Genomic DNA, 15,487 nt, shown 5'->3' on the forward strand with positions numbered 1-15,487 from the left:
AGCCAGACCAGTCTGGGAGGAAAAGAGCAAAATCTAAATCAATATAAAGGCTGCCACAGTCACCTGCCCCCGGGTCTCTCACCCACATCGTGTCCCCCAGTCCAGGGCCAGGAAACAAGCTCGGCTTCTTCACCACTTGCTTGCTGCTCTGTGTGGCCTCCTCAGGTCTCCAGGCTCCATCCAGCTTCCTTCTTCCTCAGATTCCTTCTCCTCTCTTTACTTTTCTCTTCTCAGCTCCACCCTCCTTCTGGGTGGGGCAAGGAAGCTGGAAGCTCCCCTTTCCTAGGGGACCCCCAGTTACAATAGCAGCACGCGTCACCATCTGAACCAGGAGGAGGGTCCAGGCAGCCCCCAGGTCAGGGCTGTTTCGGTAAGAACCTTGTAAGTCCTGTGTTTCTGTCACTTTCACAGTTCCACTTGTAAATGAACTTTTATTGCCATTTTAGACATTCTTCGGTAAATTCCTTGAAAACAGCCAATGACCTCTTCCCTGCTGAAGTAACCGGAAAAGGTGAAGCATTTCTGCCTGATTGTTTTCCTGGAAAAATGTTGGAGGCAGTTGTCCCTCTGCGGCACCCAGACAGGGCAGGGGGGAGGAGGCCTTAGGGCAGGAGCCTGCGGCCTGAGGATGTCAGATTTGTTTAGCCACGGAAGGGCCTTGTGCTAATTGCCTGAGATCCCCGAGGAAAGGGCGATTCTTTCCCTAGGCCACCTCTTAGCCACTGCCCTCCCTTTCCCGGCCATTCAAATTCAGAGTTCCTTCTCCAGATTCCTGGGGCATCTCTTTCTGATGGTGATAAGGGAGAATTCTAACTGCCTCTTTGTTACCTGGGACCTGCCATTTTAAAAACACCCTGCAATGCTTTTTATGTTGTTTTTCCCCAGGCCTAGAGTACTCCCCACTTTGCAAGAAGTTAAACTCATCTCCAGGAAAAGGAGAGAAAGAGACAAGTAGCTAACAGAGGATCTGAGGCCTGTGTGAACGTGTGTGGAGCTTGCAGGAGGAAACAGCTTCCCCAGCTGTCTCTCCCTGCTGGGGTCAAACTCGCGCTGCAGTTGAATCCTCCTGCTGAGCGCAGGAGAAGGCAGCGTGTTCTCAGTCCTTGAAGGGCGACCCCAGACTTCTCCAGGGCACACGTGACTGTCTTCTTCGGAGACCGCACTCCCTGATACAATGGACTGAACATTTTTTGCAGCTGGCGGGCAGCTAGACCCTAATCCCAGTCAGCCTCTGGTTTATCCTCTCATAAGGGTCTTCTTCTTTTTTCAAGATTTATTTATTTATGCAGTAAGAACTGGGGTGCAGGCCAGAGGTGGTGGGGTCTGGGGGTTTGAGAGGAGTCACTGAGGCAGAGTGGGGAGCAGAACAGGCACCCACTGAAACCCATTGCTGAGCAGAGCAGCAGGGATCCAGGAGGGGTCAGCCGCGCCCGGTGGGTCCCTCCCTGGCCGGGATCGAACTCGAGCTGCAGCGGCTGCGGCCAGCTTCACAGTGCTGCGCTTGGACCCCTGTGCGGCCAGGGAGGCCCTGTTCTCCTGCCGCTGCCCTTGTGTCTAACTGCTGGCCGCTGCCCTTTTGCGTGATCCCTGATGGGATCTGAAATAAAGGAAACATTTAGCAAGAGAAAGAAAAGTTCCCCACGTGAGCTTTTTGACTCAAGAGACCCTGACCACACGTGGGCCTGCAGCTACCCTGTGTAAAGACAAAAGAGAAAGGGAGGGCAGAGCCTGGAAAACAGACGCCTCCACGGGAAAACCCACCTTGACCCCCAGACTGTGGAGGTACACCTAGCTCTTGTCTCGCTCGCTGACGTGTTTACCCTCTGTGAGCCCCCCCTTCTGGGGGCATTCCTGCCCTTTTTATTTGGCTCCCCGTTTTCTCCGGGGATAGGTCAGTCTCCTGAGCCTTCTTCCAGGCTCACCCGTTGGGGTCACCCTCTGTCCCGTCCAGGGGCGGCAGTGTTGCAAGTGGGCAGGGAGGAGGAAGGAAACTCTGGGCCCCAGGAGAGAGCCCGAGGGTGTGACCGGACTGGAGGACTGGCCGGAGCTCCCAGAATCTCACACTCACTGGGAGCCAGGTTGGGGGGCCGCCCTGGAGGACTGTGTGGAATGTGCCTGCTGGGATGTGGACTGGGGTGCGTAAGTGTCTGGCACAGCTGGGGGGTGAGTTGGGGCTGTTGCCTGGAGGGCTCCCTTCTCCCCCATCAAAACATCCTGTCTCTAGCTCCTGTTTACACTGAGCTTTCTGACAAGGCCATTTCGCTGGTTTTGCTAATCTGGCCACAGTGTCCACCTGCTGCTGTCAGCAGATACTGGCTTTCCAGGGTGTTCCTCATACCAAGACTTTGTCCTGCTGAGAGGCCCCTGCCTGACTGTTTTATCTGGACCAGCAGGAACTCTGGGCGCCCAGACAATAAATATCCCGAGCACAAGGGAGTCCTGTCTCCTGGGGAGTCCCCACGAGACAGACCAGATTGGGCGGCCTCAGAATGTGTGACCAGGAGCGTGGTGGCCCATCAGGGCATGGTGCCTGGGGAGGCTGCCCAGCCCTCCGCTCCTGGGCACGAGAGCAGGGCAGCTCCCTACACGCTGGGGTGAAGATGTTTTCCTCCGCTCGCCCATGTTTTGCATGAGACCTTTGGCCTAGTTTGCAGCAGACTGAGCCTGGATGAGCAGAGGCGGGGCTTCTGGAGTCCCAGGCTCTATAAAGCCTGGCCGGGCACCACTGGGCATCTCTCCGAAAGCCTGAGCAGCTGGCTGTCTGTCTGCTTGTTCCTCCGGAGATGCAGCGGCTGGTGAGCCCAGTGAAGCGGGCCTTGCGGCTGAAGAGAGCGGTGCAGGAAGCTTCCCTGGTGCCTGCTCGCCTCGTCCCTGCAGCCCACCGAAGGTGAGTCCCGGCGTTCCTGTTCCCTGGGACTGTGCAGGTGACTGAGGGCCCTTGTGGAGACAGCAGGGTGAACAGAGAGGGCTCACGAGGGGAAGAGCTCACGAGAACCCAGCTGAAAGCTGGCAAGTGTGCAGGCCCAGGTCGGCAAGCTGGCCCCAGGGCTGCTCTACTCACCCGACACGGAATGGCAGGCCCCGGGTGTCCGGCCCCACTGCCCTCATGACTTCCACTCACCTGCTGCACGAAGCAGTGGACAAATCAGTGCCGGGCCCCATGGGGCTTCCCCCCCCCCCACGCTCCTGGTCACACATTCTGAGGCTTCCTGATCTGGCCTGACTCGTGGGGACTCCCCAGCCCCCTTGTTCTCGGGATACTTACTGTGTGGGTGCCCAGAGTTCCCGCTGGTCCAGATAAAACAGAGTCAGGCAGGGGCCTCTCAGCAGGACAAGGTCTTGGTATGAGGAACACACTGGAAAGCCAGTATCTGCTCTGACAATAGCAGGTGGACACTGTGGCCAGATGAGCACAGCCAGCAAGGCCTTCAGGACTCTGGGCTGACGGTGCTATGAGTAAAACCAAGTGCTTCACATCACGCAGCAAGATGCAGACGGGTGGTGAGAAGGGTATCCTCTCGCCCTCCGAGTTTGTGGACGGGAGAAGGACATATAAGGTGTGTGTGTGTCATTGTCAACACTACCTGGTCCAGCCCAGGTGCTGGCGTCCCCCCCACCCCTGACCTGTGGGAACACAGCTCTAGCAGCCCCTGGGGGCCCCTAGTGGATAGCCGACTTTGGAGTCCACCCCTTCCCCCCTTCCACCCCTGGCCGGGTTCCATGAGCCCTCAGGAAGATGCCTTCGCCCTGACGTCTCCCCTGGCCGTGCCCACCCTCCGGCGCCCTCCCGGCTGTGTGATGGGACGGGCTGAGCCCTTTACCCCTCTCGCTTTCTCCGTGACTCTTTACCATCCTCTCCGTCCTCTCGCCCTCTGCTTCCAGGGCAGTGGCCCAGCTCAGATTTCCACCTGCTTCTGTCTCGTGGGGAGCAGTGGGCACGGCCTGCTGGTTCCGCTGAGCCGTCGCTGGCTGCCGGGTGCTCTCAGTCACCTGCCCGTCCTCCGTGCCTCAGACACTAGGGACCTGCATTTGCATTTCCTGCTTAGTCTCCTCGTGGCTAACCCCACATTCTGTGGTGTGAACAAGTAATGGGAGTCCTCTCCATGGCTCCTCTTCCCTCTAGTCCCACCTGAAGCAGAGGGGTTCTGCACGTGTCCCCGCGTCGCCTCACGCCTCTCAGTTGGCACAGATGGGTGTGTGTGTGTGTGGCGTGTGTGCGTGCGTGATGTATGCAGGCGCTCGCCCCGCTCCTCCCACTGGTCAAGGACGGTCTCCAGAACCTTGACCGCCTCTCTATGCCTGCCCCTCACTCCCACACCCACTCCCCAGCAAAGGCCCAGGAACGTGACAGCTAATTCTGGAACACGAGGGAAGGAGACAAGAGAAAGAATTAAGCATCGCGTGCATATTCCCGAACCAGGCAGACCAGGACAAGCCAATTTTCAATTAATTACTTAACTTTATGATTCTTTAGCAAAAATACATCAGTGGTCTGGTGTTTCTGGAAGCCTCTACATGTTAACTTTTCTTGAAGGCTCCTGAACCCATGTCCAGAAGTAGATCTCTACTGGGACAATTATAACGTTACCAGCTGACTGGTTCGTGGAAGCCCTCCTGAGAAAGAGGGAGGTAGTGAGCTCAGAGAAGACAGAAGCTGAGGGGAAGGACAGCCAAGCACAGACCAAGTGCTGGCTAACCATTAGCTCCTAGGTCCTGGCGACTTTCCCCCACAAATATTTGATAGTACAAACTCCAATTATATGGGGACACCAAATAAATACGAGGCCTGAACTCCAGACCTCTCTGGAGAGATATGGGTGGACATCCAGTCACTAGACCTTCCACTGTTGTCATCATGTGACCCACTCCTGCCTCACCCTGGTCCTTTAAAGTCATCTTCCTGATGGAGAGCTGGGGTACCACAGGTGGGGGGCCCTGGAGGTGACCGACAGATGCAGTCACCTGAGCTATAGCTGTGAGGCACAGAGCTAAATGTGTCAGCCCGTGACGCCATCTTGCACCTCTCCCACGGTGATGAATTTTGTAGCCGGCTGTGACTGGAAGGGACCTCGGGGCCCCAAGAGTGTCTCACGCAGGGGGCTCACACCCAAGGCAGCCTGTGTGGCCATGACTCCACCATCCCCACAGGGAGAATATCGTGCAAGTGGCCATATGGGAGCAGAGGGGCAGGGGACTTGGTGAGCTCTGTGCGTGCAACTGGAGGAGAAACCTCAGATTTATAACAGGGGTAGTAGGGTTCGGCCATGAGGAGAGGTGGGTAGTTTCCAGAAGGGAACAGATTACTCTCCCCACTGGCCTTTGCTCCACTGTCTCTGTACTGCCATGTAGAAGTGCTCTCTCTGCTCTCTGCATTCACAGCATTTGCTTGTCCTGCTATTTAATTAGCTGTGAAATGCTCCTTCATCAGACTGTTCCCTCTTTGTAGCCACAGAGGTTGTCTTGTTCACTGTTGTGCATCTGCTCTCCAGATGCTGGGGACCAAAGTCGATAGGATAGAATCAAGCAGACAATGTCCTTAAAAGAAGGAAAACAGTAGGAGTGTCCTTGTATAGAAAAAGGAAGAGAGATAAAGAGCAGGGCAGTTGAAAAATGAATGAGGTTTTAAAAATTATGTCCTATGGGATTTATAACAGGTAGAAGTGACCTAAGTTACAATAGTTCAAGGCGATGGAAAGTGTAAATGCAGTTAAACTAAAGTAAGGTAACAAAACTCTGCAGAAAGTACTAGAAGTATTAGTTTTAGCTTGCAATAAACCAAGTGTAAACTTGGTCCTTACTAAAGAAATCTAAGCCCTAAGGTCATTACTAAAACAAAGAGGGGAAATAGGAAGAGAATAATAGATACTTGTTTGATCCAAAAGAATACCGAGAAAGTGGGAGAATAAAAAAATGAGGGGGCCCTCCCTGGTGGTGCAGTGGGTAAGGACGCAGCACTGCAAGCTAGCCAAGGTCCCTTCAGTGCAAGTTCGATCCTGGGCCCCGGAGGTGACCCACATGGCGCGGCAGACCTCTCCTAACCCGCCCACTGCTCCCCTCAGCAGTGTACTTTGTCTATCGGCCTGTTTTGCTCCCCGCTCTGACTCTGGTGAATCCTCTCACCACCCCTGCACCTCTGGCCTGTACCCTAGTTCTGAATGCATAATAAATAAATCTTCAAAAAAAAAGAAAGAAAGAAAGAAGGGATATACTACAAAAAAAAATAAACAGTGTGATGGTGGGTTTAGTCCCAACTATCATAAGACCATGATCAATAGGAAGAGATTAATTGCCCCAACAAAAACACCTATTGTAAACCTTGTTAAAAATGTTCAAAGACCCGGCCCTCCCTGGTGGCGCAGCGGGTTAAAGCACTGCACTGAGAAGCTGAAGCCACTTCCGCATGAGTTCGATTCCCGCCTGCCCCGGAGGAGACCACATGGCGTGGCTGACCTCTCCTGACCCGCCCGCTGCTCCCCTCAGCAGTGTGCTTTGTCGATCTGCCTGTTCTGCTCCCCACTCTGTCTCTGGTGAATCCTCTCACCCTCCGCATCTCTGGCCTGTACCCCAGTTCTATATGGATAAATAAATAAAATCTTAAAAAAAAAATGTTCAAAGACCCAACTTTATGCAGTTTATAAGAGATGCGCTTTAAACATAAAGACTGAGGGGTGAAAAGGTATAGAAGGGCAAAGGGAACTATCCCATGTACACAGTAACCTAACAGTTAGGCAGCTGTACTAACCGCAGGAAAACAGATTTATGTCAAGAATATCCCAAAGGTAGCCATATAATAACAATAAAAGGGTCAAAAGAAAGATACAATTCTAACTTGCAGTCATCTGACAACATCTTCAAAATCCGTAAAAACAAACGCAAGGTGCTTGCAGTATTCTCTGTCAAGGAAGCTGGCTAGGCCAACGCGCACGACTATGGCTGTTATCTCCACCACAGGTTTTCTACAATCCCTGCCGCCCCCTTGGCCAAAACAGGATCTTGGCCAAAGGACGTGGGCATCCTTGCCCTGGAGGTCTACTTTCCAGCCCAGTATGTGGACCAGACTGACCTGGAGAAGTACAACCAAGTGGAAGCAGGGAAGTACACAGTGGGCTTGGGCCAGACCGAGATGGGCTTCTGCTCCGTCCAGGAGGACATCAACTCCCTGTGCCTGACGGTGGTGCAGCGGCTGATGGAGCGCACCCGGCTGCCGTGGGACGCCGTGGGCCGGCTGGAGGTGGGCACCGAGACCATCATCGACAAGTCCAAGGCTGTCAAAACAGTGCTCATGGAGCTCTTCCAGGACTCAGGCAACACCGACATCGAGGGCATAGACACCACCAATGCCTGCTACGGCGGCACTGCCTCCCTCTTCAACGCTGCCAACTGGGTGGAGTCGAGCTCCTGGGACGGTGCGTATTTCCAGGCTTTATGTAAGAGAGGAACGGAGGTCGGAGGCGCAATCCGGCCCATGTTGCTGCCCAGTCCCCAGGTGTGTCATCCAGGGAAGGAAACACAACTTACCCATGCTGCTGTTGTCCAACACCGCAATGAAACCACCACTGACACAGTAGTGGTTCCCACAGTGGCTCAGGTAGCCGTCCATTCAGTCCCCATGACAGTCGAGGATGTGAGCGTTACTCCTGGTGTGTGGATGAGAACGTGGAGGATCTGATCTCTTATATAGAGTGAGTGGCAGAAGCAACCTCTTTCTCCTTTAATTGTGCCTGCTTCCCTTAAGCTGCTCCCAAGTCTCCGAGAGAGATTGGTGAGGTTGGAAGGTCTAAACAAGTGTAGGTGTCAAGGGGAAAACACCCTGGTAGAAACAGGCCCAGAGAGTCACATGGAATTCGATATCTCTGTTCTTTCTCCTGGAATATTGCTTTTTGTTCAACATGTTAACATCATCCCGTATCCTACTTACGTCTTTCCTCAGTGTGGATGTCTTGGTGGGAGAAAAAAGTCAAAAAACAAATTATTGAGGTGCAAACTGTTAGTAGTGAATATACTAACACAAATAGAAGCTGTCTGAGCTGGGCCTGATAGCCATGCTGAGACCAGACGAGGCCAGTGTGGATGAGGTCTGGGCTTCTGACCTCGTCACACCACCCTCCTGGGGGTGCTGGGCTGGGAGCAGGTGTCAGGACTCACCAGCACGTGCTGAGCTGCTCTACAGGCAGAGCAGGCTACCAGGAAAGTGTGAGTGGCTCTGGCTCCAGGCTGCTGGGAGACTTGAAACATACAGTTTCCGGGATTAGACACACTAACGCATATAAAGCAAAGAAAGGCCCCCTTTCAACCCCACTACCACTTTTTATTAAAGATGTATTTATTGATGCATACAAGAAATGGGCTACAGGCCAGAGGTGTGGGCGTGAGAGGATTCACCAGAGGCAGAGTGGAACAGGTGGATCCACTGGAATATACTACTGTGGGGAGCAGCGGGGACACAGGAGAGGTCTGCAGCACCCTGTGGGTCCCTCCCTGGCCGGGGATCGAACTCGTGCTGCAGTGGCTGTGGACAGCTTCACAATGCTGTGCTTTAACCCCTTGTACCAGGGAGGACCCCATACCACATTTAAGAACTTAACACTAAGTTTCTATGTATCCTTCCATAATTTTTTCATTTTTACCTGCAAGCACAGATGTATGTATTCTGCTTTGGCTTTGTTTTTTTACATTGTAGAATTTAAAAGCTTTATTTATCCTCACAATTAGCAAATGGATTTCATATCGACTCAACTTGTGTTTTCTCCCTATAGCTGTCTCTCCTGTGTATGACCCAATTGGTGGTCAGTTTTAATTCTTAAGTTTGTACATAGTATTCCTCATCTCTGTGATGTCTTAGAAGGCATTCTATAGCAAGATACACAGCCTACCCAGCCTACCTCATTCTGTTAAAATATACTTCATAGCTATTGATGGATAGTTATACTTATTCTCATGTTGTTAGATACTTAAATTATGATGTGTTTACAGCTATAAACGATGTCTTAACAAACATTGTATAATAGTCTTGCAAGCTTGTGATGTGTTGTAAGAACAGATGCTAAAAGTGGAATTGCATGTTGATTTAGGAGGGTGAGAGAATGTGCCACAATTTGCCCTTTGAAATAATTTACTAAAACATGTTCCTTTAACATCAGTATAGACTATCGTACTTTCTAATCTTTGTCAATTTAAGAAAGAAGATAATAGTGGTGTTGACTTATCTTCCAGTATGAGAGTTTCAATAATTTGTGTTTATTGGCCATTTTCTTATTTCATTACTTGTCTCTTATGAATCTTCTATAAATGAAATAGGTTTTTTTTTTTGGTTGTAAATACAGTAAATAATTTCCTGGGTTGTCTTTTAACTTTCAGATAAAAGGTTTTCATTCTGATTTTTAGGTAGTAGATTTGACTACTTAAGAATTTAATACACATACACACATTTTCCAATTATTGAAAGAACAAAATAACACTTTTCTGTTGGGGTTGTTATAATTCATGAGAAAAGGTTTTTGAGTTTCAAACGCCTGGAAGATTAGAAGGCTGCTTCTCTGGCTCCTTACCCAAACATCTAATAAGCTGTGTGGTTTTGGACAGTGACTTCTTTGGGTCTCAGTTTTGTTGTCTGTAAAGAGATGATAACCTCTCTATATAAACTGATGTGTGCCTTATTATGAGGGTCACATTACATAAAATAATTCCCAAAACAATACTGGGGTCTTCCTCAACAGGTTAGATAAAATACTAAAACTACCATGCATTCAATTTTGGAGGTAATACTATCAGATGAAAATGGAAGAACTTGCCAAGACTATACTCATTTATCTGACTGTTAGAGTTGGTTTTGGGGGGGATCATCAGCATTAAATAGTTATTCAACAAAAACACTTTGCATAATACAAGTTGTACCAAGTTCTTCAAATTCCCCATGGTGTAGAATCCAGTCAGAACTGGGTTTACATGTCAGATTCCGTATTCTCTAGCTGGGTGACTTTAGACAAGTCCTATCCTCCCTCTGGAAAGCAGTGTCCTCATGAGTGAATTGGTTTCAGAAAGCATCGGTTGTAGATAACTAGAGTCTAGCCACTGCTTCAAATGGTAGTTTTCCTCCCTACCTCTTGGACCTTTTCTGGTTTGGCAGGAACTTCAGGACCACAGAGCACTGTAGGTAATTAGTGCAAACCTAAGTTCTCTCCAAAATGCCAGTGAATCAATTTTCATTGAATTCAGAAACAGGATTCTGAATCAAGGCGAAATTACAGACACGAGTAACGGAGGGATGTGAGTCCAGCCTTCACCTCTCAGATATCTCACGATGACTCACTCCAGGCCATAAGCTCTCGAGGGCAGGATTTCTGTTTCTGTTCACGGGTTTATCTCCCGGCTCCCCAGTGGTGCCCGATTTGGGAGTGCTGATGACCCCCTCTTGTTTCTCATTGCAGGTCGCTACGCCATGGTGGTCTGTGGTGACATAGCCGTCTACCCCATTGGGAATGCGCGTCCCACAGGGGGTGCCGGGGCCGTGGCTATGCTGGTTGGGCCCATGGCGCCTCTGGTCCTGGAAAGAGGTTTGTTGTAGACGGTGACAACACGGTCTTGAGAGACTGCTCCCCAAACCCGAGTTGGTAACCCCCATCTCAGCACTCAAGTGTGGCTGTGAGGATGCATTCACTGGCCTTCAAAAGACCAAACTGGGGAGCAGAGGTCAGAGAGGAAGGGGAGAGATTTTCAAGGTCTGCTCTTCTGCATGACACTCCGCTGGAATAATGAGGAACAGAAGGCACAATGTTAGCTCTGCTGGCAACACCTTTAGGGAACTGAACTGGGAGTCGAAGAGGAAAGATCACTGAATAGAGAATGAAAAGTTTCCTTTGAGATTTTTGACATCTAGTCCAGGTTTTGTTAAGACCACATAGGTATGAAGAGAGAAATGTAGATCTCATTTATATCAGAGCAGCATCTGTGAGCACAGAAGAAATGCTGGTGGGCGGGGGCCTGGGGTGAGACAGCAAAGACCAGGAAGCTGTCCACGGCTCTGTTCCACGCGGGCTGTGTGGAGCGTCCCTAACCCCACTGTTTGCCTTGCCAGGGGTCAGGGCAACCCACATGGAGAACGCGTACGACTTCTACAAGCCAGATTCGAATTCAGAGTATCCGCTGGTGGATGGGAAGCTCTCCATTCAGTGCTACTTACGAGCGCTGGACCGATGTTACACATTGTACCGACAGAAAATCCAGAGCCAGTGGAAGGAAGGTAGGGAGCGACTCCCGTGGCCCAGTGTGTCCCCGAAAAGCACAAGCCGGTCTCCCCTTTCCCCTAAGAACTTTCTTAAGAGAATTCTTTCCTGTCCCGTTTTCCTCATACCCTTTCCCAGACCTATGCTAAAGTCCACCTGGGAATTCAGATATGAAGCCGCCTTAACTTGAGTTAAATAAAAGAAAGTAAATAGGCCCTCCCTGGTGGCGCAGCGGGTTAAAGCACAGCACTGAGAAGCTAAAGCCAGCTCCGCACGAGTTCGATCCCCACCCCGGGCGGTGACCACAGGGCGTGGCAGACCCCTCCTGACCGGCCCGCTGCTCCCCTCAGCAGTGTGCTTCATCCATCTGCCTGTTCTGTTCCCCGCTCTGTCTCTGGTGAAGCCTCTCGCCGTCCCTGTACCTCAGTTCTGTGTGCATAAATAATAATAAATCTTTAAGAAAGAAAAAAGAGAAAGTAAATAGTCACTAGCTAAAGCCGCTAGCGTGAGACCAGGGAGTCAGTCCCCGGGGACGGGTATGGTTGGGCCAGAACCACATCCTGCCGGGCTGGGGCCGGGCTGGGGCCGGGCTGGGGCCGGGCTGGGGCCGGGCTGGGGCCGGGCTGAGCTCAGTTCTGCTGCAGTCGCAGTGATTTGACTCCTGGTTTGTAGTTTGACACCTTTTCACCTGAGGTTTTGTCTGAGGTTTCACCTGCTCATCTGATGTTGACCAGTCTGGCCTGTTTGGGTGTTCTAAAGTGCTGTCCCTGATGTTTCTCTGGACGGAGGGGGCATTGCGAGTCGGTGTTACTTTTACCTTGGTTTCTGAATTTTCCTGCTAAAATATCTGTGCTGCTTTCCTAACCAGAAAAGAAACATTTTGTTTTTCAAGTCTAGAGAAACAGACTTTAAAAACATGTGCAAAGCCGTGTCCAGATGGGTGGTGTCCGAGAGTGGAAGGCGTGTGCTGAGCGGGCCAGACAGGCCAGTCTTGCCCCCGTCCTCTACCCGGGGCTGGCCAGCTGCCACACCTGTGCCTGGGGCCAAGCCACTGACCAGGACTTCCTGGTGCTGCCCACAGTAAAGCCACTATTCATTTTTAAGGTTTATTTATTTATACACACAAGAGCTGGGGTATAGGCCACAGGTGCAGGGGGTGAGAGGCTTCGCCAGAGACAGAGTGGGGGGCAGAACAGGCAGATGAAGTCCACTGTTGAGGGGAGCAGCAGGGAGACAGGAGGGGTCTGCTGTGCCCTGGGGGATCAAACTCTTGCTGCAGTGGCTGCTGATAGCTTCATAGTGCTGCGCTTTAGCCCCGTGAGGCACAGGGAGGGCCCAACTCACTACTGACTCATTGCTTCCTCTGAATTCTCAAGCCACCCTCACCCCGGAGGTTTTGGAGTTTGACGCCTGCATGCCTACACCCAGCTGTAGACCGTCCTCCGGCCTTTCCTCCTCAGCATGAGAGATCTGGAGTGTCAGGCAAAGACAGCAGACCCTAAATCCAAAGCTGTCATCATCTGACTGGTCACTGACGTTCAGATTTTAGAGGTTCTGTTTCTGGGAACGGAAGTTTGATGTAAAGGAATCCTCTGTCTTGGAGGTCGGCAGTAGTGGGCAGGAAGAAAATCCCGATTTCTTTGGCTTCTTTCTTGGTGGCGTGCGGGGTGAGGCGCCTGCAGCGTGAGTGAGCAGACCTTCTGTGTGCGTTGCGGGAGCTCGGGGGCCCCGGGTCCCCTACGGTGCGTGTCAGAGCAGGGCCAAAGGCCACCTGTCACAGCACCCCCTGCTTTCTCGCTTTTTGTTCCAGCTGGCATGGATCGACCTTTCACCCTGGATGATTTACAGTTTATGATCTTTCACACCCCCTTCTGCAAGATGGTCCAGAAGTCCCTGGCTCGCCTGCTGTTCAACGACTTCCTTTCTGCCAGCCGCGAGGCACAGAGCAGCCACTATAAGGGGCTGGAGGCTTTCAGGTCTGTCTCCTCCGAGGGGAGCCTGGGGGGTGAGCAAGGAGCCTCCCCCTCCTCCACTCCCCCCAGCTCAGCCTGGCCCCTCGCTGCCTCTCTCCTCTCCTGTGGCCTCTCACCTGGCCTATTCCTCTACCTGCCTCGCAGGGACCTGAAGTTGGAAGACTCCTACACCCACAGGGACTTGGATAAAGCATCTCTAAAGGCCTCTCTGGACATGTTCAACAAGAAAACCAAGGCCTCCCTCTATCTGTCCACGCACAACGGGAATACATACACCTCGTCCCTGTACGGGTGCCTGGCCTCGCTTCTGGCCCAGTGAGTCCACGTCTGCCCCGCTCCTTGCCTGGCCCATCCGAGGGACCCGCCAAGCTTGCTTCTCTTCTGGCTCACAGCATTTTCTCAAAGCAAGCAAGAAGGGTGGAAAGAAAGCAGGGAAGAAAGGAAAGTGAAAGAAACTTGTTTCAAAGGTGTACTGTGTAGGCAGACTCAGTGTGGGTGGGCAGGCTCCCTGCGTGGGCAGACTCACTGTGCACGGGCAGGCTTACTGTGTGCAGGCAGACCTACTGTGTGCAGGCAGACCTACTGTGTGCCGGTAGACCTACTGTGCGCGGCAGACCTACTGTGCGCAGGCAGACCTACTGTGCGCGGCAGACCTACTGTGCGTAGGAAGACCTACTGTGCGCAAGTAGACTGACTGTGAGCGGGCAGACATACTGTGAGCGGGCAGACCTACTGTGTGCATGTTGCACGGTGGTCTCCAGCATGCAGTGCAACAATGTCAGCAAAGGAGCAAGGTCTATTTGGGTGCAGCAAGCGTATAGTACAGCTTTTGTGTCTGTTTCTATCTTATCCATTTAAGATCTCTCTTCTTAGCAAAACATGGTGGCTAAGAGTATAGCCTGAGAGCCTATCACCTCGGCTCAAATATCTTTGCACTCAAAAGCTTTGACCTTGGAAAAAGACCTGACCTCTCGCGGCTTGTGCCCCTGCTGCCAAATATACCTACTTCCCATGCCTGCCTGCGGCGGCTTGGGTGAGCATTAAATGCAGGAGCAATGACGACAGAGAGGCTCGTCAGGTGTTGCTTCCATCGATAGTCTAGTTTGTGGTTGTTATGGGGGCTCTTGTGTGACAGTGCTCGCCATAATGCAGGGGCCCAGGTAACCTTAGTGCACCCCTGGAACACGGGCTTATCTGCGACACACACGCATATGACGTGATCGAGGTCAAGTTCTGCCGAGCTGATGCAGCAGGTGGCACCATCTGGGGAGGAGAGTCCAGTGATCTGCCTGGACCTGCCAGAGTCTCCAGAGTTCACGAAGCTCTTGGCCTGCTGAGTGGGAGAAGCCCCTGTGGCCCCCCGGGCTGCCTCCTGCACCGCCTGCACCTTGCAGGTTGGCTCACGTCCCTTTGGCAGGTGTCCCTCCTCGCGGGCCCACCCCCAGGCTTCCCAAGCCCCCTTGGTGCCCTGGCCTCTGCTTGTCTGAGGTTACGGCCCTGGGCAGACGGGGAGAGGTTCGTGAACGCTCAGGACGTAACAACGGCTTGTTTCTGGGTTCTCACTTCTTTCCCTTTAGGCATTCTGCCCAGGACTTGGCCGGCTCCAGGGTCGGGGCCTTCTCTTACGGCTCTGGTTTGGCAGCAAGTTTTTTTTCATTTAAAGTGGCCCAGGACGCTTCTCCAGGTGAGTGTCATCTTTTCTTAGGCCCTTCTGACAGATTCACCTGGTAGAAGAAAGCGCCAGTCTTCTGCCTGAGGGTCCAACCAGCCAGATGGTGCTGTGATTAGGCACAAAGTCAGTCCGGGAGGGGAGCTGTGCAAGGGAAGGTTTGTCCAAATGACGTATTTGAGCAAAGAGAGATGTGAGACACCAGTTAGATTGTTCCAGAAGACAGTTCAGTCGAGAGGGGATGGCGATCGCAGGGGATGAACGACACGGGGCTTGAGCTACCCGTCAATATTTGTCGGCTGGGGGGCTGTGACCGGTGACACACATCTGCGGCTCTGTGGCTGCGTGAGCGTCCGCACACGTGTCTGCTGACCGGAGCGGCCACGCCGTGGCCTTTACGCCGGGTGCTCTCCGGTGCCAGCTCCCGCGGCCGGGCTCTCCGCTGGCTGAGCTGGCATCCCCGCCTCTGCCCCTCAGGCTCCCCCCTGGAGACGTTAGTGTCCAGCATTGCTGACCTGCCCAAACGCCTGGCGTCCCGGCGGCGCGTCTCCCCCGAGGAGTTCTCGGAAATAATGGACCAACGGGAACAGTTCTACCACAAGGGTAAGAGCGGGGCGGGGGGG

At 52.5% G+C, this 15,487-nt stretch overlaps 1 protein-coding gene across 2 annotated transcripts in view; it reads left to right on the forward strand.

Moving 5' to 3' along the window:
* The first annotated feature begins 2,783 nt into the window (after positions 1–2,783).
* The window catches only part of HMGCS2 (3-hydroxy-3-methylglutaryl-CoA synthase 2 (mitochondrial)), a 14,047-nt gene continuing 1,343 nt past the window's right edge, over positions 2,784–15,487 (forward strand). The window contains exons 1-8 of one of the 2 annotated variants that reach the window (XM_004689479.2): positions 2,784–2,887; positions 6,952–7,406; positions 10,428–10,553; positions 11,075–11,239; positions 13,033–13,198; positions 13,340–13,510; positions 14,773–14,879; positions 15,342–15,467. In XM_004689479.2, the coding sequence (XP_004689536.1) occupies positions 2,784–2,887; positions 6,952–7,406; positions 10,428–10,553; positions 11,075–11,239; positions 13,033–13,198; positions 13,340–13,510; positions 14,773–14,879; positions 15,342–15,467 (1,420 nt within the window). The remainder of the gene's footprint in view (positions 2,888–6,951; positions 7,407–10,427; positions 10,554–11,074; positions 11,240–13,032; positions 13,199–13,339; positions 13,511–14,772; positions 14,880–15,341; positions 15,468–15,487) is intronic. The other variant, XM_012730055.1, reaches the window with a different exon arrangement.

Source organism: Condylura cristata, unplaced genomic scaffold (assembly GCF_000260355.1).
Source record: "Condylura cristata isolate star-nosed mole 26May11 unplaced genomic scaffold, ConCri1.0 scaffold00026, whole genome shotgun sequence".
Taxonomy (NCBI): domain Eukaryota; kingdom Metazoa; phylum Chordata; class Mammalia; order Eulipotyphla; family Talpidae; genus Condylura; species Condylura cristata.